This window comes from Solanum stenotomum, chromosome 4 (assembly GCF_019186545.1).
Source record: "Solanum stenotomum isolate F172 chromosome 4, ASM1918654v1, whole genome shotgun sequence".
Taxonomy (NCBI): Eukaryota; Viridiplantae; Streptophyta; class Magnoliopsida; order Solanales; family Solanaceae; genus Solanum; species Solanum stenotomum.
In genome coordinates, this window is record NC_064285.1 from 60,665,013 (window position 1) to 60,690,194 (window position 25,182).

Here is a 25,182-nt window from a genome sequence, read left to right on the forward strand (position 1 = left end):
TTTGTCCTATTATTTTGTTTATTTTGAAAATTATGTATGTTGATATTTTTTTAATTTAAACTTTTTACGTATCATATTTAAAATAAGTATATTTTGATATATTTTGTATATTTTTAATTTAAGATTACAATATTTAAGTGTTTGTGAGAACAATAGTGAAGGAGACTCGAACATTTATTACTAGTCAAGATGGTGTTGCTTCTTGAATCAAACTCTTGTCGTGTTTTATTTGTCTTGGTGTTGGATGAATTGACACGGCATATTCAAAAAGAAGTCATGGTATATGTTATTTGTAAACGATATAGTATTGATCGACGAGATATGTGACGAAGTTAACAATAGGTTGGAGACAGACCTTACAGTCTAAAGGCTTCAGGCGGAGCGGACTAAAATAAAGCACATAGAATGCAAGTTTAGTGTTGCACTACATGAAGCGGATGGAAAAGTGAGGATTGATACACAAGTTATTCCAAAGAGAGGAAGCTTCAAACATCTTAGTCTATAATCAAAGAAAATGGGGGAGATCGAAGAGGATGTTGTACATTGAATTGGAGCGGATTGGATGAAATTGATGATAGCGTACAATATCTTATGTGATAAAAATGTGTCACTAAGACTTATAGGTAGTTCTATAGATTGGATGTTAGACCGATTATATTGTATAGAGTGATTTTGCCGATCAAAAATTGTTACGTTCAGAAAATGAAGATAGCAAAGATAATGATGTTTAAATTGAATGTGATCATACTAAGAAACACAAGATCAGAAAAAATGATATACAGTCAAAGGTGTGACTTGTGAGTAATATTCGTGATAGACAAAATGTGGAGTGCGAGATTAGAATATAATATACTTTTAATTATGCCGCATTTCATTTGAAACTTCTTCGATAAGTAATTTGTATCGACTTTAATTAATACAAAATGTCTCTCTTTTAATGACACTATCAATTTTTTATTAGAATATTATTTGATTAATTTCTTCTATTGACTTTTATCAAAAAATAAATTAAATGACGTGATGTAATAGACATTTTGAATTACTACGAATTTTTACATTAGAATATAATTTTCTTATTTTGTTAATTGTGTACTTCTTGATCCTTTCAATCAAACTTGTTAAAATATCCTCCTACCAATTAGAAAGTTTGAAAAGGTAAATCCAACTGTCAAGAATAATGTTCTCAGATAAAACTTCTGGATGTTTACTATTACAGAAGTTAATAAGCAGAGGTGAGGATTGCTACACGTATCCATTCAACTACTATGCCTCAATCTCAAGCAAGTTGAGGTCGACTATATGAATTTTCATTGACCGTGTTGCTCTATTTAAGCTCATCTCAATGCAAAAAACGAGTATCCGTCTATCATAAAGAGAAGAAAAAAAGCCTTTGTTGTCTAATCTGTAACCTGCATGTATGATCTATGAACTATGCTGATATTCCTGTAGCTTCCTTTGGAATCAAGAAAATGAAGGCCACTGGGATGAAAGTGCAGAGAACCTGTATACCAATGCCTAAGAAGAGATTGTCAAAAGATCCTGAGGAGATGTTTAGAACTGAAGCCAGCCCTGCTCCTACGAAGGATCCCACCGTAGAACCTAAGTTGTTTATCGACATGAATAATGCAAATAAAGTCCCTTCAACGCCTGGAGGACAAAGCTGTCCCGATAAGATGAGAAAGGGCATGAACCTACAAAAGGAAGAAATACTTCAAATACTTGTTTCATACTTAATGGAATAGATGTTAGCTGTTCCAGATGTTTGATAACTACTTTTAAGAAGATCTTATATAAGAGAATGTGGGACATACTTGAATTGATTGATGCCATCAGAAAGAGCAGAACCAAATAGCACTGTAACCTTGTCTGAGATGCCTAATGAAACATTAGCTCGAGAAACCAAAACCATATCTAGAACAGTCAGAATAGCCAAGCAAACTTGAGTAAACCTGCATGAATTATAAAGAGGGATATAAGTATTTGGTAATCAAGGTCAATATTCTTTCATCACATCATGTTTGCAAGTCAGATCTACTTACATGAGAATATGTCGCAATCTCATCTGTTTTAAATAGCGATTGTAAGTCAAGGTCCCGATCATGAGACTCAACCATCCAAGAACACGTGCTGTTCCAAGGAAAGATGCCTCTAGTTTTAAGAACTCTGTCTGATAATAGAACATAACCGTCGAGAGATTTGGAACTGTCACGTGAGCCAAAAAGAACCAAGCCATTGGTCTGGACTCCCAAGGAAAAATTTGCAAGAGAACAACCACCGTAACATCAGTCATCAGTTCATTAAGAAAATGCACAAAAAAAGAAATGGTATTATAAACAAAAAGTTAAGGAGATGGGAGACTAATGAACAATTCACAACCTCCCATGAGCTGTGAAACATGGAAGCATGAAACTCATCAAATGGAAGCACCACAAAAGTGATAACTTGGCCTGTAATTTAATCTATTGAAAGTAATGCTGACACTTTGATCTTTCTTAAGAAATTGTGATACAAGGCCAATACTGATGAAAATGTTCTTGGAATCGCAGTTTCATTATTTCAATTAAGGTGATGCAAGTCCATTTATATGCCAACGAAAGCTGTCCCTTCGTGGTCCTGTTACCCCTTCAAATATGGTACACAAATAGAAAGAAATGGCATCACCAAAGGTTAAAAAGAATGTCCAGGAAGATTTTCAAGCCCTAGGTCCCATCATGTCATAATAATACACTGCAGTTGGTGCCTGGTAGTGTTCTAGGAGAAGCTCCAAAAGGAAAATAAATTGATTCGTGATTATTAATTATAAAACATCAACACAAAAAGTAATTTAAAACTTCTTCACAAGTTACCTCAAAATGGCTGGCTGGCGGAACGCCCTAAATAATGTGTAAGTGGCCATTTTCAGTGATTGATACCACGGAGACACTGATGATCCCTTTTTTTCAGGAGCCTGAAATATTTTTTCCGTCGTTGGCGCTCTTTTTGTATTTTTCTGGCTCTTCTTTCTCCTCAAAGTACTAATTTTTGATTTTTCACCAGAGAATTGCTCTTCTTCATCAATAATTCCACTCGTCATATCAGAACCATTAAATGCAGAACCTTCAGGGAATGCTTTAACTTGTACAGAACCCTCCTCAACCAAACCACACGAAAAGAGCTGCAAAGCAGGTAAGACAGAGAAAAGGAGGAAAATCATATCTATCCGTAAATTGTCTAATGCATATCCTCCTAGCAAACTACCACAGATTCCTCCGAATGCCATAGACAGCCAAGATACTGACTGAAGATCACCAGCAAATGATGCCCTGTTGACAAGTAAAGCTCAATTAAAAAGAAGTCATGCCTTTCATGCACAGCTAAAATTAATCTAAATCTTTTTGGCGCACTTTGTACACGGCAGACTCTAAACCTGTCGAATTTGCATGTAAAATGAGACTCGCAATTAGGTGACAAATTAACAATTCAAATACACACAAACCCGGGCATTCCATCATCAAAAACTTCAAATGAAAGCAAGGCTTTTGTATATAACTACATTTTATCATGAACTGAATAGACAAGTTTACCCATGGTACAATCTGCTATTGGATCCGACTAATTTGACATTTACTTTTGTTGTGTTGTGTTGTCAAAGGCTTAATTTTGGTCCAGATACATTTAAAACTATGTGTTTGTTTCTACAGCTGCATAAAATTACTCAGATTGGGAACGTTCCTTTAAATGACCGAAAAAGTTCCACGCAGAAGAACATACCTCTCCAATCTTACTGCCTCAGCGATCATTGCGTCAATTACAACATCAGCCATTGCAGAACCCAGGTTCTGCAGTGTCAAAAGAATCATGAGTTCTATCCTTGTATTTCTCAGGAAATCACTTAACCCTAAAATGAGCCATGGCAACAGCGAGAGCAAAGTTGCAAGCGTAAGGTAGGGGATTCTTTTCCTTCCTCTAATTGGAAAGCAATCCGATAATATCCTGCAAAGAGCATATTGAATATGGTTGATGGAGCAGAAGAGCAAGAAATGAACTATTTTCCAACAAGCTTTCATGAGAAAACGACAAAAATGATCTGAGCAGAGCATAAGTCATGAACAGCACACCAGCAGTTAAGGACCATCTTAACATCTTATAATAAATTTGTTGTTTAATGACAATTTCCATGATCTAAGAAAATTTTATCTGGTTTTAAGCCATATTCTTAGGTCTTCCACAATAAACTGCTACTATATGGTAAAAATTGGTCTCCTGATGTTTATTATAACTTCAAACAACTATTGGAAGTTTTCTCTCACAGCTCTTCTCTTTATATGGTAACTCTACAACATATCTAGGTGGCCACCTAGCAAAGAACATTATTCTTAATATTCATTTTACATTGATCTGCAGCTCCTTTTGTTGTTTCCAGTACTGCTAATCAGAACTGCAATCAGATGGAAGGAAACCAAACATCTGAACAACTTTTTTCTTTTGATATGTAACCTGACACATAGATGTTTTAGATTAATTGACCAAATCTATAGGATCATTAAATTCTCAGTATAATCTGATATTCAGCTCAAGCTTAGCTTTACTTAACATTTACATAAAAGTTAAGCCAGCCAGCCAGCCAGCCAGCCAGTTGGAAAAGCTAATGAACTGTGCATGGTTCACACCAACTTTGAATCTCATGTTCATAAATCAGGAAATGTTCATCCCATACACATAGAAACTAAAAAATAAGGAGAAGACAGAAAAATCAAATCCCCCCAAATACTCAGATTTGGTATAATTACATCATACATGAAAAGAAAAGAAAAGCATCATAGATACAATCAGAAGATCAAACTGGAATGAACTTCTCTTGGACCATAGAATATTTATAAAAGCATGTAACAGAAAGGAACACCATTGAGGACAAGATGTTGTTTCTCAGAGAAAATCCATTTTATTGATTGTTGGATAGGTTTAAGTGGTGTTGTGTACTCTCTCATATTATAATTAGCTAGGGACAGCATGATACAGTAATAGCTTCTTGTAAGTCAAAGAAAATTATTACTGAAACAGTAATAGTTTTCTGACTTACAAAAAGAAAACAAAGATGCCCCCCAAATTAAAAGAGTAAAGATGGAAAAGGACAATAGATAATTTCAGTTTGAAGTGGGCTGGCTATTACCAGTATGATACAACCACAGAGATGATAGGAAATCATTTGAAAAGATGAACTTGACAGAGTAGTGGTTGGACTACTTAGTCCTTATCAAAGCCAAGTCCTCAAGTCTATGTTTCTAAAGCTCAAAAAGTAACGTCAAACGTCTAATATTCACTCAATTCAAGCACCACGATCTACCGAATCATTCATGATGACGATCTACCAAATCAGATTGAACTCATCCCAATTTGGTCTGAAAGTTTGTTTGGCTTAATTTGTTTTCAGTTCTATGCTTAAGAACTGTTTCGAAGATATTAGTTTACACAATACTGAATAAGACTCAAACATATTGCTAGGACACCATTTTCTAATCATTCACAAATATGCACTAGAGAAGGTCGCAAGAGGCTGAGTATCAAGGATAGATAAATACCCATATAAAGGTTTTACGCTCCATGGAAAGAATGCTATTGAAGTGACAAATTGGGAGGCTGATGGTGATAGCTTCAAGTTGTCTTTCAACTGATATGAAACTGCTGTCCAGACAAAAGATCTGAACCCCTGCTTCCAAAAATTAAGAATGGTGTTAATTATACCCAATGAGGAAATAATAAGCTTCCAACACAAAATATTTGATCACCTCTTAAATGCATTTTGTAGGTGTATGGAGAACCGAGAGGTTACAACCACTCGATGTTTTTTTCTTTTCTTTTTTCATATTCACTTTCCTACCCCTCTGTAAATGCTGTTTAATTTGAGGAAACAGCAGAGGAACACTATACGCCCGCTCTCTTAACATAAAAAAGGCTGCCAAAATACTCTATCAGAGTTTGAGAGGCCACATAGAAGACAAGTGCGAGAAAACCTTAAGGGTTCATTTTGTTCAAATACTAGTTACACAGTAATTATAATGCAAAGAATGTTTATGCAGTGAATAATAATGTAGTTATTGTCATGCAATGAATAATAATACAGAGAATGTTATGTAGGGATTACCTACTTTAAGAGCAACTGTAAAGACTTTATTCTACATATTGCTAATATACATGTTTTTATTTCCACATTATATCTCACATAAAAAAGAATTAAGATCCCTGCATAAGCTATGTCGTATTAAGCTTAACACTGCCAACCAAGTGATGCATTACTTATGTGGCCAACATACTTAACACTGCCAACCAAGTGATGCATTACTTATGTGGCCAACAAACAATGGATTACTTGTCAAATATTTATTTTTCTTATACAGCCAACTGAACATATAATTCAATGCGGAATTTTATGTAGAGAATATTTAGCAATGTAGCCAATCAAATGATCCCTAAGATATCTCATTGAGATACACAGTCGAGATAACTGCTATTACAGCAAAACTTATATTTGCTAGATAAGAGAACAATAGTGTTGGTTCACAATGCATAATTTTGTCCAAGCTCTGCTGTAAGACTTTATTCAACAAATTTGAAGTACTGATGTCAAAAAAAGAGACTTCGTCGGAGCAAATAAAAGAGGCAACAAGGTGAAATCATTTTGCTTATGGACAGCAGCATATTGAGTCCAAGATCTTAATATATTGGTTTTCTAGCTAATGGTGTTAGCATCTTGCAACGGCTTTTCCACATCTGGTCCTGTACCATATTTCACCAAACCTCTATTGAGGAGTTGTTCTTTGTGTTCAACCGTCACGGGTTAAATTCTATGTTTTAATTTATTGAAGTCAATGCGCTTAAAAAGCACATTGAGGACTTTTATTCCTCTCTCACTCCACCACTAGGGTACCTATGGAAGAAAAAGTAAATAGGGTTTAAACATTTTTATTTTTTTTGATAACCGAGAAATCCGCCTATGACCCGCCCTTTGGACCAATTACAGCCTTCTAAACTCGGTGGATAATGGGCCCAAATAGGGTTTAAACATTTGCTGAACAGACACAATGATTGCTAGTTTTTCTGTTACAACTAAACTGCAATTTCCCCATTTCTTGAGAACGAAATATTTGATGCACTTGGCCGGTGAGCTTAAATAAGCTTTGTTGAACTTTCCACATTTCAATCCTCTAAATCTTCTACTAAATCCACTAAAGTCAGTACTTCCAACATGGGACTGGAGTAACGTACTTTTCATTCTCAAACAAAGAAAAGTACTTTCGAGTTGCTCTTGACCCAAAGACCTCCTTTTGGCTTTGATTCGCACTGCTTGGATCAATCAAACTGTCATCTTCTGATTCAACAATCACTATCCAACTATGTTTACCTCAACCACAGAAAATTTACGATGTATTTATACCCAAGACGAGATGAAGTCTCTTTTTTAGTCTCACCAGAACATACAAAGTCTTTTGAAAACTGAATGGCATCCACACCTAAATTCTCCGGCAGGCCATGTTTTTGAAGGGACACAAAATGAGCCAGCAGCTTTTTGAGTTGATTTGAAAAAGATCTCAAATCATCACTACCATTGACATGTTTTATGTGTTAAGCAAAATCAACTTTTTCTTAAAAATAAAATAAAATTGGGGGTAGGGGCAAGGAGAAACGGGAAGGGGATTACAAGATGGGGAACGGAACACTCACCAACAAGGTGAAAGTTCAAGTAGCCAACTAACTAAGCTACTAAGATTCTCCACGCAAATTATGTTTAATTGGCACCCTGATGATTAATTTTGATGGCAGAAGCAAGAAAAAGTAGCCAACAAATAACCTTGACGCATTGCTAACCAACGTTGTTGCAATGAACACATCCAACCCATAAAAAGAACTGATCCATAGGTTAAGATAATCATGTCACCTAATACAACAAGGACTATACATCAATTCCAAACTAGCTGGTTCGGCTATATGAATCCTCAATATCCATTCTACTCCACTTAGCCCGTTTCAAATCACTCCAGGTGGAGATAAGAAATTCCCAGAACAGGCAACTCAACAAAATCTTGAATTTTGACTTGGAACAATTTTTAAAAGAAAACAAGCCAGATATAATCTAAAAACCCAGAAACCCCATCATTCACAACACTAAAAAAAAAGAACACCCACTCTACCCCAAATGCTGAACTGAGAAACAGAAGGCATAAATCATCATGAGTATATATAAATTGAATTAAAGAAAAAAGATGGGAAATAGAAGGCGAACCTGTGTGAAGTAAATGAGGCAAACAAGCCATAGAAAGGAAGCCCCAAAAGCAGTATGTAACTGCTTAAACCAACCGATCATTTTGGAATCGATCGATTCAGTAAAAAAAATAAAAATTTGATTCTTGTTTTCTCCAGTCGTTCCTTTATATGGTATAGAAGACTGGAAAATTGGGATGCCCTCAGATTACATGGATCCTTTATTGAAATCTATCTATAAACTTGTTGCCATAGCTGCATTGACGTATTCATTACTCCTCTTTGCCATTTTTCTTCTTCATTTTCATCTTCTTTGCCGTTGTTAAGTCCACAGTGGACCAGCGCCTTTGACCCGAGTAATTGTATTTTACCCATTTACATTGAAATATAGTAATGGACTATTTCATCATAGGCCTCGAGTTTGACGGTTGAATATGAAAAAAAAAATTCATAGTGGAGCATTATTGCAAAATGAGTCGATTTAATCATAATTCGAATATGTCCTTCAATCATCGGGTAGAAAAACAACAAAAAAACTTAATTGGAGTTCAATAAAAAAAAACATTGTAATTCTTATAGTTTTAAAATTTTAAATATTTAAAATGTATCGAAAATGCATAATACATAAAAGTACTATTTAACTTGGTCACTTTTGATATCTATACCTCAAAATTGGGTATGTATAAGTAGCTACGTGTTTAAACTTTTATATAATGCTGAATAAGTAGACATACGTGTCCTATATGACACAGTATACATCTCACATGACATCATATAAATGAATTCGGGTGTGTCTCACATAAATTGTTATATATAATGTGGGTTCTAATTGTTCAACTTTATGTAAGTTTGAATGTTGATCTCAGCACACTCAAAATTGAAATGCATAGATATCAAAGGATCAAAATGTCCTTATTGTCCCTTAATGAGTCAAAAATGCCTCTTTCAAATAAACATATTATTTGTTATCTTTTTGCATATATTCTTTTCTTAATAATATTTTTTTTTATCAATAGATGTTTATCCTACTTCAATTCGCAAAAAGATAAAAATAAAAATAAAAATAGTTCTTATTTTATATAATTATTTTTTGTCGTTATCTAAATGAATATTAATTATGAATTTATCATGATCTTTTTCACTGGTATGTTGTTGTACCTAGCAGACCATGTATTCTTTGCTACAAGAATTCATTTGACTATCTTTACACTAACCTAATCATCAATTTAACTGAGTAAACTGAACAGACAAGTGCTACCAGATATATCCAGATTGCTACTGGATTTTCAATAAAAATAAAGGCAACCAAGGATACAATAACAGTAACAAGCTTACATAGCTTATACCATATGATACATTATATATTTATTAGATGCAATATGTTGGAACGTTGGTGGGACGATATACAAATGGTCTGACTGTGTGTGAATATCCTGAAGGATGATTGTAGCTGAACTTCACCCCGGAGTTGCTATCTCCCAGACGTGTACAGTGCTCGTGGAAGCTGCTGATAGGTCTTGCTAGGCATGCATCCCAACGATCACTCGCTGGCATTGTCTCAGCTACTCTATATATCCCCTTGGAGTCTGTGAATGCCTGATAATTGAGAACTTCCCCGGTCTTGGTAATGCAAAGAACAGCAACCTCTGCACCTGCAACAAGGAAATACGATAACCTACTTCAGATACAATGAAAAGTGAACTGTTATTATTATACATGTATCCGTGGATAAGATAGTCTTGCACTGCGTGTTGAACCAGCATCAACAGTACACACAATCACAATCATCAGCAGAAACGTAGTCGATAAACCAAAAAGAGTACGAACACTTTGCTCTATGCCTTCTTTGCCTAAAGTTTTGATACCAAAAGATGTCCAGAGAGACAACTTATAACATAGAGGCACAATGTAACATCTATTATTATGAGATAACATTAAAACATTTGAAAGTAAAAATTATGCACATGAGTACCTAATGCTTGGACTTTATCCCATACGAGTCCAATAAAGAGATTTTTTTGTCGCAGACTTAAATTTTGATTGGTCTTTTGTTTGACCTTAAACGTGCAAGAGTACAAGCCAGAGCATATTCTAGCCAACAAGAATGGGGTGAAGAGTAAAATTTGCCATGAAATGAAATGTCTGGAACAAAAAGTGGGGAAGGAGGATAGCAAAACTAGGATCTACCAATTAGATTAACATTGCCTAAAAGAAGAACACCAAGCAACTGTTCAACACGGTATTCCATCTCTAGCTATAGATGGTTAGGAAAAAGGAACGAGCTAAAATGGCGATAGACATTGGGCATGTTACCCTTCTCACCATCATGACATCATTAGTGGAACAACCAAACTATCATGGTACTCATGAGTAATATTGACACTGTCAAATAATCCACTCATGCCCTTTTGTTGAGATTGTTTTTACTTTTTGATAAATTAGGAGAATTCAACGTGGAAATTCTCGATAGACTTTTGGAGTTGGCTAATAAGTGAAGCCTAATATGAATGAGTCATAAATCAAGTTCCCTGACTTTCTATGACACTATTTTGGCACCTTTTTTCCAAAAGCCCCAATATCATTGGCAAAACCAAACAACAAAAGCATATGAAGTAGCAAAGTCTATAATCAAGGAAAGGTAAGGGATAAACTAAGCATGGCAGGATAATCAAACAGAAGCATAGAAGGTAGCAGGAAGACTGAAGTAGAGAATTACTGAACATTAGGCATCTAGTGGCTATGTTGCTCGAACTCTTCAAAAGTGTCAACAGGTGTGTGTCGGATTCTCCAAAAGTAGTGTATTTTTGGAGAATCCAACACGAGTGCGGCACCGAAAGTGAAGAGTCTGCACTACTTAGTCTACTGGTGCAGTAAGATTCTCTTAATTTTCTATTCTCGCGGATGAGATTAAGGGTGATGTTGAACATGCACAGTGATGGTGTTCCACCAGTGCAATGCGTCAGTACTTGAATACACATCCCAAGAGTTTCCGTGTGCTTCCAAGCCCATCAGCTTTCACTTTTGCATTTACAAATTCAACAGAACTTTGTAACGGGAGATATTCTAATCTATACAGTTCCAGGAAAAGGAGATAGATTCATGGTGTCAATATTGGTAAATAATAACTTCTTTCCCTGGAGCACACAAAGTATAGAGGGTTGCTTAGCCTATATATCTATGTAAGTGCATACGGATAGGTACATGGAAGGAGAGGAAACAGAGAGCATTATTTAGTCCTCTTCATTATTTCACGAATTTGTTTTACTTCACTACATATTTAGCATCGAATATCAAATAAAACAAATAGTCCATCAGGGTTCAAATCTTATTGGTTAGCAAAAAACATGTTCTCAAATATTCTTAACAATGTCACCATAAGTTACCCAAAGTAAATTGATTTCTATAATTTGATGCACCATTTACTAGAAGTCCAATGAATCTTCTTGTGATTTTTTATTGCATTAATTGTCTAATCAGTGACTCACTCATCCCTCTATCCCAAATTCAATATTTTAAAACTACTATTTGAAAACTATAAAGGAAGTACAATAAGTTGCTATTCTTTTTATATCAATACGGTGAAAAAATACATCTTAATATATGGGTCAAAGTTCATGTAGTTTGAATCTCGAGAAGCAAAAAATGACAAGTAATTTGGGATGGAAGGAGTAATAAGAACTCAATGATTAGGACATCCAATGCTTTAGCTTACTTGTAACTTGTAACTAGGTTTATGAACATAGTGCTTTAGTTTTAATGCAAAACGGAAGTATTCATCTCCTTTTAACCAACCAAGTTAGAAAATGAAAAGAGTAACTAAATAGAAATGAAGAAATAACTTTGTTTCCCTTCCGGATGACATAGAAGGATGGTCTCATCTGTTGGGAGCCAGATGAGTATGCTACGCGTAGTTATCCAAAACGGCCTAGGACTGATAACAAAGTTGAAAGTTTGGAACTTTAATTGATCCATAGGGTACAAACACACGTACATTTGGCTTTGAAAACACAAATTCTTAAAGCAGGCCAATTTTTCTGAAACTATCCGCAAGCATCCAACATAAATGTAACAATCATTTAATCAAGCGGAAAAAAATGTCCAACATGATTCTGAAAACACTGCAATCTGCGGAATCCTAGTAGCTCGGTTTACTATCTGAACTTCAAAACTCGTGATGAGAGTTTAATTCCCACCTTGTACCCCTCCCAATTTTCCCTTCCCCTACCCCAATTTTTTTGACAAATCATAAAATTAGTAAACTCTCAACTATCATCCAAAGCTCTAGAACATCAATAACAACAAACGCTAAAAGCAAACATATAACAACCGATTCGAACCATAGGTTCTATACCCAACTCATTTAGTGGCTATTTGTCCATGAACATTTTTTACTTTTTTGGGGGTTGAATACCGAAAATCATGTTTAGCCATAAAATTTCAAAAAATTCTGAAATTCGAAAAACACTAAAAAGCTGTTCACTTTTTCATTCCAAATCACTCATAAAAATTTAAAAACAACTCCAATTAATATTCATGGTCAAGCACAACCCAAATCCCAAAAACCATTTTTCACTTACAAAAACAAAAACTACTTCATTTTTTTTCAAATTTCACAATTTTCATTGCCCTAAATAGAAAGTTTTGCTATTCATTCCGATTAATCTGAAACTGAAGTTTCAGTGGTAAAGATCGTAGTTCTCGAACGAGAATTCGAAAAAAATAATCTACAACATACACCAGTATAAGAGTAAAGAAGAAACCTTCTAGAACATGGTCTTCTGGACCAACAGAAGAATCAGCACAAACATCACAAACAACTCTTCCATGAATCTCTCCAGTCCAACCTCTAACACCTTGTAGGGTCAAATTGGTAATTAGAGTTAGGTAAAGTAATACCTTACCCCAACTTGACTCCATTGTTGCTTAGCTCACTGGCTTCTTGATTTCATTTTCATAGCGCACAAAATTGGACCGGTGAAGTCTTTTAATCAAGTAGTTGAGAGATGGTTGGACCGGTATCTTGAACCCGGTTCACTTGTACTAGGTGTGTTTCGTCGGTGACTCGGTACTTTTGGAATTTGGAGTATTATTAAGGACCATCGTAATTTTCTAAACAAACAAACCTATAATTTATGATAAAATTTGACTTAATATTAAAATTAGGGCTCGTTTAATGCTGGTTTAGGATGGTGCATACAATATACATAAAAGTTAAAACTAGTATAATGTTTGCGAAGTTAGTGGAAAGTAAGGATGGGGAGGAAAAATGAACGAATCGGGTAAGGTATAAATTCAGGGATGGATCCACCCATATCGAAGGAGTGTTCATTCGGAAAATTACATTATATATATAAGTATTGACACTTCTTAACACAAGCTAAAAGCTTAGTCTAGTGGGTAAAGTGTTGTGAAAAATCCTTGAGGTTGTGTATTCTAGGCTTAGTCTAGTGGTTAAGGGGTTGTGAAAAGTCTTTGAGGTTGTGTATTCTAGTCCTAGAAGCCACATAATTATATATTTTTACTGCAATTATCGACACCTCATAATTATATTTTTTTTACTACAACCATCGACACCTCTTAATAACGATCCTGGATCCGCTACTGTATAAATTAATAAAGAAGGATACGAAGTTAGCGTACAACATCTAAGACAATATTTTTGAACACATGTATGTGGAATTAAAGGACAAAGGAAGGGATAAGAAATTGTACAAGATAACCAACGTGAGAGAAATGAGGAGTCGTGGCGTGGATCAAGTGAAGTGTAACAAGGACGAGGACAACAAAGTTCTGGTGGAAGAGATACTCATTGGACGGAGGTAGCAAACATACTTTCATAAACTCTTGAACAAAGAGGGAAAAAACATTATGTTAGGGAGTTGGAAGCACTCAAAGAGGCATCGCAATTTGGGGGTGTTGTGGGTGTATTAAGGTTGAGGAGGTTGAGAGTGTTATCCTAGGATGTAAGAGAAGAGTGATCAGACAAGACGGAATATATCTTAGTAAAAAATTTAAAGAGTGTAGGCAAGGTAGGTTTGGAGTGACTTAGTGGGTTGTTTTGGTCTTGTAAATATTCATGAATTTGAATTAGCCGTAAACGTTCTAACTTCTAAAGCATAATAATGAATTGTTTCGCTACTTAATAATATTACATGTGTGATATTTTCAATTTGACAAAAGGAGTTGTGGTTCAAATCTTAGGATACCAATATCTTCGTCAAATTTTAAAGTATTTACACTAACAGAAAGTTTAAATCTAGATAAGATACTTTTCAATATGCGTGATATTATGAGGCTTGCTACAAAGTAGTGGGGGATTGTTAGAATAGTTGTAATATAAAGGGAAAGTTCTCACATTGGTGGGAGAAGCCATCTTTTATATCCTTTTAAGGCTTAGCCCATTTAGTCTATTTTAATAGAGTAAGTCTACTTTATATATATATAATAATAGGGAAGAATTATGCAGCGCAATTATCAAAACTATAGTTATAGAATCTTATTATGTCTATTTTGTTTGTTATTTCTAAAATTTTCTCTTTAATAATATATATCTAAATGACTTGGGTGTAGGTCGGGTCGGATCTTTAATTAAATTTAAAGATTTATTTTTTCGTAATTGATTTGAACACGTTATTTATTTAAAATTTGAATTTAATATTTATTATCTAAATTTTAAATGAAACAAAAACTTTGTATGTTCAGATAGGGAGCAACAAAAGTTTTATCTTTTTAAAAAATGAAGCACCTAAAGGTTGTGATTGTTCAGAAAAGGAGTGACTCTTTCATGAAAAGTCATTTGTTCATGAAAGAACATGACTATTATGAAAAGTCATTTGTTCATTAAAGAACATGACTATTATGAAAAGTTATATGTTCATGAAAAAACATGTCTGTTATAAAAAGTCATATGTTCATGAAAAAACATGACTGTTATGAAAAGTTATCTCTTAAGTTCTATAAATACGAAGCATTCCCAAAGGTAGCGTATTCAATTGCATATAGGTTATAGGCTTTGTTATATCATGATAGAAAATTGTTTGTCATCCCTTAAGAATATACAAGCAATAACTCTTGAGAGTTAGTGATCTTTCACGCCTCAAAGCTTTAATTTCTCTGTTGTTGTTTCTTCTGACGATTACTTCTTAGAATTTTATTTTCATAAATATAATGCACACGCTTAACGTACGTGTCTGAATACTAGTTAATTGAAACGAGTTTCTAGTGCTCAAACTCAAGAGGAAAAGTAGCAGGAGAGAAAAATTTGGGTCATAAACTCCGTCAAAAATGTTATTATTGACCTACTATTACGGGATATGAAAAATAAATGAGATTTTACATCGTGATTTATAGATATCACATTTAAAGCTCAAAAATGAAGAAAAACCTCCGTAAAAAACGTTTCACCGTTAATTAGACTCTACATGACCATAGTCTGAATTAGTCGAATCAGTAAATAATTTTATATTATCCTTTCCCTCCCGAAATAGTTGGGTCATTCATGACTAGGCAGGTAAAACAACATTTTGCTAAAATTGATTAGAAAGTTTTTTTTTTTTTGATTTCCTGGGAGACCCAAAAAAAAAGAAAAAAAAAGATTTTGACTCTTTCAGGGATCAAAAAAAGTTATCATTTTTTTTTAATCTTTTAGATATGAGTATATCAATTTTTTGAATACATGTTGGAGTCCTCTCTAAAATTAATTACAATCACATTGCCTTTTTTTTTGACAAATTCCAGATTTTTTATGATGATTGTATGAATATTATAATTTATAAGATATGATATCATATATTTTTTGTATAGGGAGGAAAATAATTAAGTGAGAATGTTCTGTTTTTCATGTTGTATGTCATCATCATCAGATCAGGACAAAATTAATCATAAAAATTCTTTGGCAAAAAGTATTCATCATCAAGAACAACAAAAAGATACCAAATCTATTGCCTCATTTGCCAACATTTCTATTAAAACTGGTAAATTCATTTCTTATTTTGCTTCATCTCATGTATGCACACAATTGTTGTTATAATTATTTTGTATTTATTTTGAATTGCATGGCTTTTCTCATCTTAGACGGAGTCAGAATTTTAGTTTATGCATTTTGTACCATAATTATTTTTGTATATTGGGTTCTGAATAGTATTTGTATATATTAAATAAGTTTCTTAACAAAAATACAGTGAGTTCTCGTGAAGGATATAGACATTTGGTGCCTATCAAGAAAAATGAAATGAATAGCCCCAACCAACAAGCATGTGATTTCGTCATTTTCCCCCAAATATTGCAAGTAGTCCAAAAATGTTGCCAGAATTTTTAGTTTATGGGTGCTGAACTAGAGTTTCTTTTGTTTATTGGATTCTGAATAGATTATTTATACATATTAAATGATTTTTTTAACATAAATACAGAGTTTTGAGTCAAAGCTACTAGGTTCTGTCGAACCCTTAGCCATATTGTATGTATTGTGCAGATAGCAGCAGAAGGAGATACATAGTTGAAGAAATAGAAAAGTATGGAAAAGGAAACATTTCAGCTCAGACAATCACATACAATGACTTGTGTCTTGCAACTAACAACTTTGACTCTGAGTGTTTGCTTGGTGAAGGTGGTTTTGGGAAAGTCTACAAGGGCCACATTCAAAGCAAGAACATAGTAAATACTCTAATTCCCAAATATCTTTACAATCTACGTACAATCAAACCTCTCTATAACAGTCATCTGCTATAACAACATTTCACTATAACAGTTATATTATACGTTCTCTATACCAGTATCTCGTTGTTATGGAGAGGTTTGATTGTATCCAACATTATACTATAGTCGTGTTGTTTTAGTTATATATGTGTTTTTTTTTTTTTCAGGATGTGGCTGTAAAGCAACTTGATAGGAATGGGTTCCAAGGAAATAGAGAGTTCCTTGTGGAGGTTCTGTTGTTGAGCCTTCTTCATCACCCTAACCTTGTTACTTTGGAAGCATACTGTTCAGACGGTGATCAACGAGTATTAGTATACGAGTTCATGTCAAATGGTTCACTAGAAGATCATCTTCTTGGTATGCATTACTTTTTACCTTTCGTAACCATTCATTCATACCATCGCTGTTAGCAAATAGTTAGCATCTCTATAGTTACTGACATATATACATACCTTTGTTTGGCAGAGATTGGTCCAGAACAAAAGCCACTTGATTGGATTACAAGGATGAAAATCGCGGAAGGAGCAGCAAAAGGACTTGAATACTTGCACGAAACAGCTAATCCTTCAGTAATTTACCGCGACTTTAAAGCATCCAACATACTTCTAGATGAGAAATTCAATCCCAAGCTTTCTGATTTTGGACTAGCTAAGCTTGGTCCAACTGGTGATCAGACTCATGTTTCCACCAGGGTTATGGGAACCTACGGATATTGTGCACCCGAGTATGCTTCCACCGGTCAATTGACCACTAAATCTGATGTTTACAGCTTCGGAGTTGTCTTTTTGGAAATAATCACAGGAAGAAGAGTCATTGATAACTCATTACCGAGCGAAGAACAGAACCTTGTTGTTTGGGTAAGTTACAAAAGTTCCATGTGATTAAGCTATCCATTTTAAAGGAAATTTTACACTATCAGATCGCCTAAAAGATAACGTTATGTCATTTTGACAAATTGTTATGCAGGCAACACCACTGTTCAGAGACAAGACGAAGTTTCATCTAATGGCGGATCCATTGATGGGAGGGGATTATCCAATGAAGGCATTGTACCAAGCACTAGCAATAGCAGCAATGTGCTTGCAAGAGGAAGCTAGCACACGGCCTTTGATGAGTGACGTGGTGACTGCTTTGGAGTTTCTATCAGGGAACAAGAAAGAATTAGATGCAGAGGATGAGGACGAGGACGAAGATGAGGAGAAGGCTACAGAGGAAACTTGCAAATCCCCACCTGCATTGCAAAGTTTTACGAGTAGACTTGAACGTGCTGAAAGTCACGATACAAATGGCATTAGAGAAAGAGACTAGAACCTTCTGTGCATAACCAAAAACTTTTTTCGATCTCGATATGACCTTTTGAAGATTTTGTATATTATTTTGCAGGCTCCCCACAAAGCTTTTAGAAGTACATATCAGAAGTATTTTGAAAGAATGAAACCAATGGTGTTAGAAACTACAACCTTCTGTGAATATATAAACTTTTTTGTTTGCTAAGTTTTGTCAGTTTTTATATATAATATAGTGTTAGTCTTAGAATATGGAGTTCCAAACACACGGAGTTTATGAATCTGAGTTTTGATAGAGTAGTCTCTGTCTTTGAGGAATTTAGGCCTTCCTATTAATTACTCTAGGAAGGTAAAAAGTTCAATATTGTTATCGAACTTTGAGAAAAAAACTCATTTATGTCATCCGTTAATAGTTTGGCTCAATCATGCCACTACCATTACAGAAAGGGCTCATTCATGCCATTATTTTCTAACGGTCAGATTTTGATGATTTGACTTTTTTTTCCTCAAACAAGACATTATACGTAGTTATTGCGAAGGAAACACTGATCTTTTACATTTATTTCGATGATATTATTGCTTGATGAACTTGCCAAAAACTGAGATGTAGCCAAATGATGGATGAGATCATGCATCTTGAAATAAGTTTTAGTAGATATTCATCCCGTACTTCATTACACACATTCTCTAGCTCCAAGTTTCCTCTCGATAAAAGAAAGCTGTGTGCCATCCAGAGAGAGATTAGCTTCTCTCTTTTCATTTCCAATAGACACAAGGTTAGAATTTGTTTCTTCTTAGCGCCCAAATGCACGTTGCATGAGCAAACAATCAACAATCTTGGTGACACAGATTTGACAATTGATATGGTTGCAAAGTTACCATAATTGATCCAACCTTTTCAAGACGAGTAGTGGTTAGAACAGAAGCACCACTTGCTCCAACCTTCAAGACTTCTCTTATATTATCCCACTTATCTTGATCTTCGTTCCAAACATCATCTAAGACAAGCAAATCTTTTGAAGTGGAGACCAAGTTCATTTCACCAAGTGACGTTTCTTCAATAGATTCTACAATTGCCTTTATCAACGTCTTCTCATTAAAATCTTCCGAGACACAAATCCATATTTTGGGATGGAAATGCTCAGTTACTCTCTGATCATTGAAGACCATTTGGGAAAGAGTCGCCTTTCCTAATCTCCGTACTGGGAGGACTGGAATTTACCACTATCATTCTCTATCAAGATTTTCACTATCGTCTATCTCATCCTCATCTTTGTCCTTTCCGTAATACTAATTTAAGATGAGCACCTGTTTCTGGTCTAGCAACTTGTCTCTCTATAATCTTTTCGTGCAAATGAAATTCTTTCCTTAGCAATTGCATTTAGTTTCTTGATCATCTGTTTCATCCTCTTCTCAATCTTGTAATGGAAAGTGATAGTCTTTGGATGATTACACCCTAATCGAGACTGCTTGAGTCTTGCTGCAGCCTTATTTTTACATTGTCCAATATGTCAACAACTTTATATGCAACAACATTGAGTTTCTGTAACCAGTTTTTGATTGTCCTGTCCTTCAGTTGTTTCTTCTGAGCATCTTCAAGCACCGCTTGGATTGTAGAAAACCTGTTCGAAAGATTTTCAAACTCATTTTCAAGCAAGACTCAAGCAGTCTCGATTAGGGTGCTATCATCCAAAAGTCCATCGACTTCCTTCCTGTAGACTATACACTGTTGTTTTATTAACTGCTATGCTTCTTCGTAGTTTTCTTCTTCTGTTACTTGAGTTTGATGCACTTGAGCAGAGGTCTTTCGGAAACAACTTCTCTACCTCCACAAGGTACTAATAAGGTCTGCGTATACTCTACCCTCCCCAGACCCGACCTAGTGGAATTTCACTAGGTATGTTGTTGTATTTTCAAAACCGAAAAGCAATACAAGTTCCCCTTCAAGGAAAGAAGTGATATTGTCTATTCCATATGTCTAGGGTGGAATTGTAACACAAATTGTTGATGAGTAAATAATGAGTTCAAAGTTACTGCTTCGTTTGTCATGGATTACTTTGTAATAAATCCATTAATGTGAGGAAAAAATATATACTTTTCGTGTCATGAAAACTTCATACATCTTTTATGGAATCTCATGAATACTTTGCTTTCTTTTTAATCTGTATGTCAAAGTCTTCAACACACAACTTTTTACAATATTGTACTCCATATATATATATATATGAATATGTTTGTTAAAAATTAGTAATCTTTTTTTTATATATAGTTTTGAATTGCTAACTTTTTGCTTTGTAAGCAAATATGGGATCTATTCCTGGTGTGCAATGAGTGATGCCTCATAAAGTCAGGAAGAATATTAGAAAACAAATTTGGAAAACCTCTTTGCATTTTAAATTATAGATGTGAAATCAAGCTATAAGATATGTTTATTTATTTATTTTATTTTATTTTCAATACATATTTATGTATTATGTTTTGTATTTTCTTCTTCTCAATTTATGTGACATATTTCAAATTTTGAGATTCAAATAAGTCTTATCGTTATTCGTTATATATTGGTAAATTACGTACAACGTACTATAAGTCACAGTAATTGACAATTAAAAAAAAATGAAAATTTTATGCGCAAAATCCCAATCAAACTTAAATTATTTGACTTTCGAAAATGAAATGTGTCATATGAATTAGGACAAAGGGAGTAATGAATAATACTTTCTCCATTCACTTTTACTTGTCACTTATTCCTAAAATATATCAATAATTATTTTCGGGAAAAAGGACAAATATACCCTTGAACTATCGTAAATGGTATCTAAATACCCTCCGTTATACTTTTAGGACTCTCATGTCCTTGCCGTCCAAAATTTGGAACGTATGTACCCTTTCTACTAATGGCGGAACACGTGTCTCAATCTAAAATGCCTATCCGAAATTTATTAAATTTTGACCCATAATTTTGAAGACCCACCCAAAATAATTTTAAAACCCACCCAAATACGATAATACCCACCCCAAATTATAACCCAAAAACACTTCTCCATCTTCTGTAGATTTCTCCGATTTCTCAAAGAACTTCCGGCCAAGTTCTTCATTTTTCAAGCTCCAATAAATTAAAAGCTTCAATTTCCTTCCCCACCAAAACACTAGAGCACCCCATTCGCATTCCCAAACTCTATTAGCACCGAGCAACTTTCGCTCGTCCTTTTGCCGCCGTCAAAGCATCGGAGGAGGTAGTCCCGCTGTCGTCGTCGCCGTTCTGGTAGAGCAACAACAGATGCTCCAGTTGTGGATGAGGTGAAAACGGAATTTGACGTAACACTCAATGATTTTTTCAAGTAATGCTAAAATTTTGTATCTCGCACTTTTCAACTGATCGGAAGAGGCAGCGATTTGGGTGATGAGTGGATACTCGAACTTCACACTACTGAAACTTCCACTTGATACTCAAACCAATGATTGCTTCTGCAAAAACAATAATCGGAAGAAAAACATCACTCAAATGCTAAAATACAATTGAAAATGTGTCATGAAAAGCTAAGAAAAAGAGAGGCATTGAAGAGGCAGTGGTTTTCATTGAAGAAGATGAAATTGGAAAAGATTTCATTGAAGAAGAAGTGATTAATAGATGAAAGAGGCAATGGCAACTGTTGCCTTTTTCTTTTTCTTTTTTTCATTTGGGTTAGTTGGTAGATTATAATTTTTCGTTTAGGTCAGTCCGTGGGTTATAATTTGGGTCGTGTGTTTAAATTATTCGGGTCACGGGTAATTTTTGGGTTAAAAATTAAATAATTTTAGGTGGGACATTGAGATGATGCCACGTGTCTCGCCGTCTATCAGAAGGGTATATACATTCCAAATTTTGGACGGCAAGGACATGAGAGTCCTAAAAGTATAACAGAGGATATTTAGATACCATTTATGATAGTTCGAGGTATATTTGTCCTTTTCCCCCCATTATTTTCTTGATGAAATGTGTCAGTTTCAAACATCTATTCTTTTCAATTTTGGACGTGAACAAATAAACATTTAAACATATATATAATTGAACTAATACATGCACACATGAATCCTAGACATAAAATGGTGTAGAATGATATATAAGATAAATATATTTATTTGTTCAATTTTATAGCAGTTTAAAGCAAGTTGAACCCAAGTTATTAAAAGGTATATTTATGAATTATGCTAACTTTTTTCCATCTTGTAAGCGTCAGGCATGACATCGAAAGGCACCAAACATTTCATAGTATAAACCAAATGCTCCAATTTCCAAAACCTTTAACTTGAGCTTCAGTCAAAACTAAATCAATGGATTTTTCCGGTGACAATAACGGCGGCGGCGCACACATTCTCCTCTTCCCATACCCTACTTCCGGTCACATCATCCCCCTCCTTGATCTAGCCAATCACCTCATAAATCACGGCCTAAAACTAACAATTCTAGTCACACCTCTCAATCTACCATTAATCGAACCAATCCAAGCAATTCACCCTTCAAATTCCATTCAAACACTTATCCTTTCAGTTCTCGAAACCCCTCCTGGATCCAATTTTGCTAAAAAAGTTCGTGCGACTTCTAAACTTCACGATCCGATCATCGATTGGTTCCGTACACACCCATCTCCTCCAGTAGCCATCATCTCCGATTTCTTCCTTGGTTGGACCTTTCAGCTGGCACGCCAACTAGGTGTTCGACGTATTGCCTTTTGGCCGTCTGGAGCTTTTGCTTGCTTAGTTATGAGCTACACATGGAGTAACGTTGAAGAAATCTTCTCAAAAACCGATGAAAATGCTTTAGTTATTTTCCGTAACATTCCGAATATGCCGGAATATCCTCGCCGGCAGGTGTGTACGTTGAGCAGCCAGTATAAAGAAGGAGATTCAGATTGGGAATTTTTCAGGGACGGTTTGTTAGACAATGATAAAAGTTGGGGTGCTTTGTTTAACACTAGTAGAGAAATTGAGGGGCTTTATATTGATCAAGTAAAGAAAGAAATGGGCCATGATAGGGTTTGGGCTGTTGGGCCTTTGTTAAATCTAGTAGGCCCGGGTTATTCTCGACGTGGCGGGTTGAGCGCGATGCCACATGACAAAGTGATGACGTGGTTAGATGACAAGGTTGATGACTCGGTCGTTTACGTGTGCTTTGGGAGTCAGTCCACGTTGACGCGACAACAAACGGATGCCCTCGCGACAGCCCTGGAATGTAGTGGGGTGAATTTCGTATGGTGCTTGAGAGGAGGACACGTGACGGACGGTAATGAGGAGGATGCAATCACGAAAGAATACGAAAATCGAGTATCGAATAGAGGGTTGATAATTAAAGGTTGGGCTCCACAAGTTGCAATACTAAAACATCGAGCAGTGGGCGTTTTCCTAACTCATTGTGGATGGAATTCGGTACTAGAAGGCATATCCTCGAATGTGCTCATGCTAACGTGGCCTATGGATGCAGACCAATTTACAAGTGCGGAATTTTTAGTTAACGAACTAAAAGTGGGAGTAAAGGCATGTGAAGGCGGTAGTCAAGTAATTCCAGACTCAATAAAGTTGATTCAAATCTTCTGTGATTCAATTAATGGGGCTCGTCCTCAAAAAGAGCGAATGAGAAAACTTCATGATGGTGTCCTAAAGGCGGTTCAAGACGGAGGGAGTTCAAGTCGAGATTTTCATGCATTTGTTGAGCAACTAAGTCAACTTCAAAGTGGTGTCTTTTAAATAAGAAGCCAAGTATATGTAATAAGGGTGCGCCAAAATAGTGGGGTAAATATCCATGTATTTTGATTACGTATTAAATGATTTTTTCACTTTAATTACTTTTTATTTGAATTGGGCAAGTCATAGGGTTAGCTACTCCCTTTGAAAACCTTAAGAACAAGAATAATTAAAGAACAATTATTAAGAATAAAAATCATTCAATACATAAGCAAAATAAGAAACTTAAACCAAACTTTAATAATTAGTATTCTCATAAAAAAATTCAAGCAAGAAATAAAATTCTACGCACTTTGATATTCAATGCAAAACTCAAGGGTTCTGGCCAAGTCCAAAGACGACAACTTTCCAAAATTAATAACTTAGTAACTTTTTTGTTAGTTGAATCTTCTATTTTGCTTATTGAGTGGAAGGTTATAAGTTTGTTGCCTTTCCTTTTTTATGTCCTAATTTCCACTATCTATTTTTGCCAGAGGTTAGGTACATAGCCCCCTTTGTTTTTGTGTAACTTATGTTGGAAATTATAGGCATGGTAGGGGTCAAGCCAAACCCCCCACACCTAATATAATAGAAAATCTTTTAAATACTTAGAAATCTAGTAAGGGTTATGGTAATTCGATTCGAATATCGAGTCTTGGGATGAGAGTCGGGGTTAGGTCACATGTCGGATGTCAGGATAAGATTCCAAATCAGTCATCGGGCTCGTGTGTAGGTTTGGATGTCGAGGTCAAGGTCGGGTCCTAGGTCGGGGTCAGGTCTTAGGTGGGATCTCAGGGTCAAATCCTGGATCGGTTGTTAGGGTCGTGTTTCGGTTTGGGTCTTGGGGTTGGGATCGAGTCCTAGTTCAACTGTCGGATCTCGGGTCGAGAGTTGGGTATTTTCCTCTTACCAACCAAAAATGAGAAAATAAGTTAGAAATTAACTTATTTTCCAATAAATACAAAATATTTTCTTATACGGAAACCAATCCCGATAATCAACTCGAGACCCAATCTCTATACCTGAATCGAAACACAATTCTGACGACCAATACAAAATCTAACCCTGACACTTGAATCAGGACATGACCCCAACACCCAACCTGAAACCTAACATTCGAACTGGGACTTGACCCTATCTTGACACCCAAATCGGGATACGACCCCGACTTCAAATCCAAAATTTTACCCCGAAACTCGATCCGGGACCCAACATTCAAGTTATAGGACCTGATCTCGACATCCGAACCTATACACGACCCCGACACCTG

The 25,182-nt window shown here is 35.3% G+C and overlaps 5 protein-coding genes across 5 annotated transcripts in view; 3 read left to right on the plus strand and 2 right to left on the minus strand.

The window, feature by feature from the left end:
• The window catches only part of LOC125862923 (probable protein phosphatase 2C 55), a 217,629-nt gene that overhangs the window by 2,536 nt on the left and 189,911 nt on the right, over positions 1-25,182 (plus strand). The gene's annotated exons all lie outside the window — the stretch shown is intronic.
• Positions 1,167-8,596, minus strand: LOC125862918 (probable folate-biopterin transporter 4). Its single transcript, XM_049543039.1, has 7 exons — positions 8,258-8,596; positions 5,559-5,686; positions 3,751-3,972; positions 2,847-3,302; positions 2,040-2,237; positions 1,812-1,949; positions 1,167-1,691 (listed from the first exon to the last, which is right to left on the minus strand). The coding sequence occupies exons 1-7, from the start codon at positions 8,336-8,338 to the stop codon at positions 1,430-1,432; spliced, it is 1,485 nt and encodes a 494-aa protein (XP_049398996.1). The 5' UTR covers positions 8,339-8,596; the 3' UTR covers positions 1,167-1,429.
• On the minus strand, positions 9,491-13,335 carry LOC125862932 (uncharacterized). The gene is made up of 2 exons (XM_049543056.1): positions 12,996-13,335; positions 9,491-9,887 (listed from the first exon to the last, which is right to left on the minus strand). The coding sequence occupies exons 1-2, from the start codon at positions 13,150-13,152 to the stop codon at positions 9,604-9,606; spliced, it is 441 nt and encodes a 146-aa protein (XP_049399013.1). The 5' UTR covers positions 13,153-13,335; the 3' UTR covers positions 9,491-9,603.
• LOC125862921 (probable serine/threonine-protein kinase PBL23) lies at positions 15,959-18,397 on the plus strand. Its single transcript, XM_049543041.1, has 6 exons — positions 15,959-16,208; positions 16,706-16,887; positions 17,097-17,286; positions 17,395-17,786; positions 17,896-18,262; positions 18,293-18,397. Exons 1-5 carry the CDS (start codon positions 16,061-16,063, stop codon positions 18,235-18,237), a joined length of 1,254 nt encoding a protein of 417 aa, XP_049398998.1. The 5' UTR covers positions 15,959-16,060; the 3' UTR covers positions 18,238-18,262; positions 18,293-18,397.
• On the plus strand, positions 22,346-24,018 carry LOC125862920 (flavonol 3-O-glucosyltransferase UGT89B1-like). The gene has a single exon (XM_049543040.1). The coding sequence runs from the start codon at positions 22,527-22,529 to the stop codon at positions 23,934-23,936; it is 1,410 nt and encodes a 469-aa protein (XP_049398997.1). The 5' UTR covers positions 22,346-22,526; the 3' UTR covers positions 23,937-24,018.

Coding starts and splice junctions, on each gene's coding strand:
- LOC125862932 (XM_049543056.1), bottom strand. CDS start 13,152: ATGGAGTCAAGTTGGGGTAAGGTATTACTTTACCTAACTCTAATTACC. Junction 9,888..12,995: donor AGAAGACCATGTTCTAGAAG/GTTTCTTCTTTA, acceptor TCCTTGTTGCAG/GTGCAGAGGTTGCTGTTCTT.
- LOC125862918 (XM_049543039.1), bottom strand. CDS start 8,338: ATGATCGGTTGGTTTAAGCAGTTACATACTGCTTTTGGGGCTTCCTTT. Junction 3,973..5,558: donor AGCGTAAAACCTTTATATGG/GTATTTATCTAT, acceptor TGCTCTTTGCAG/GATATTATCGGATTGCTTTC. Junction 3,303..3,750: donor GAGGCAGTAAGATTGGAGAG/GTATGTTCTTCT, acceptor ACTTGTCAACAG/GGCATCATTTGCTGGTGATC.
- LOC125862920 (XM_049543040.1), top strand. CDS start 22,527: ATGGATTTTTCCGGTGACAATAACGGCGGCGGCGCACACATTCTCCTC.
- LOC125862921 (XM_049543041.1), top strand. CDS start 16,061: ATGTTCTGTTTTTCATGTTGTATGTCATCATCATCAGATCAGGACAAA. Junction 16,888..17,096: donor ACATTCAAAGCAAGAACATA/GTAAATACTCTA, acceptor TTTTTTTTTCAG/GATGTGGCTGTAAAGCAACT. Junction 17,787..17,895: donor AACAGAACCTTGTTGTTTGG/GTAAGTTACAAA, acceptor ATTGTTATGCAG/GCAACACCACTGTTCAGAGA.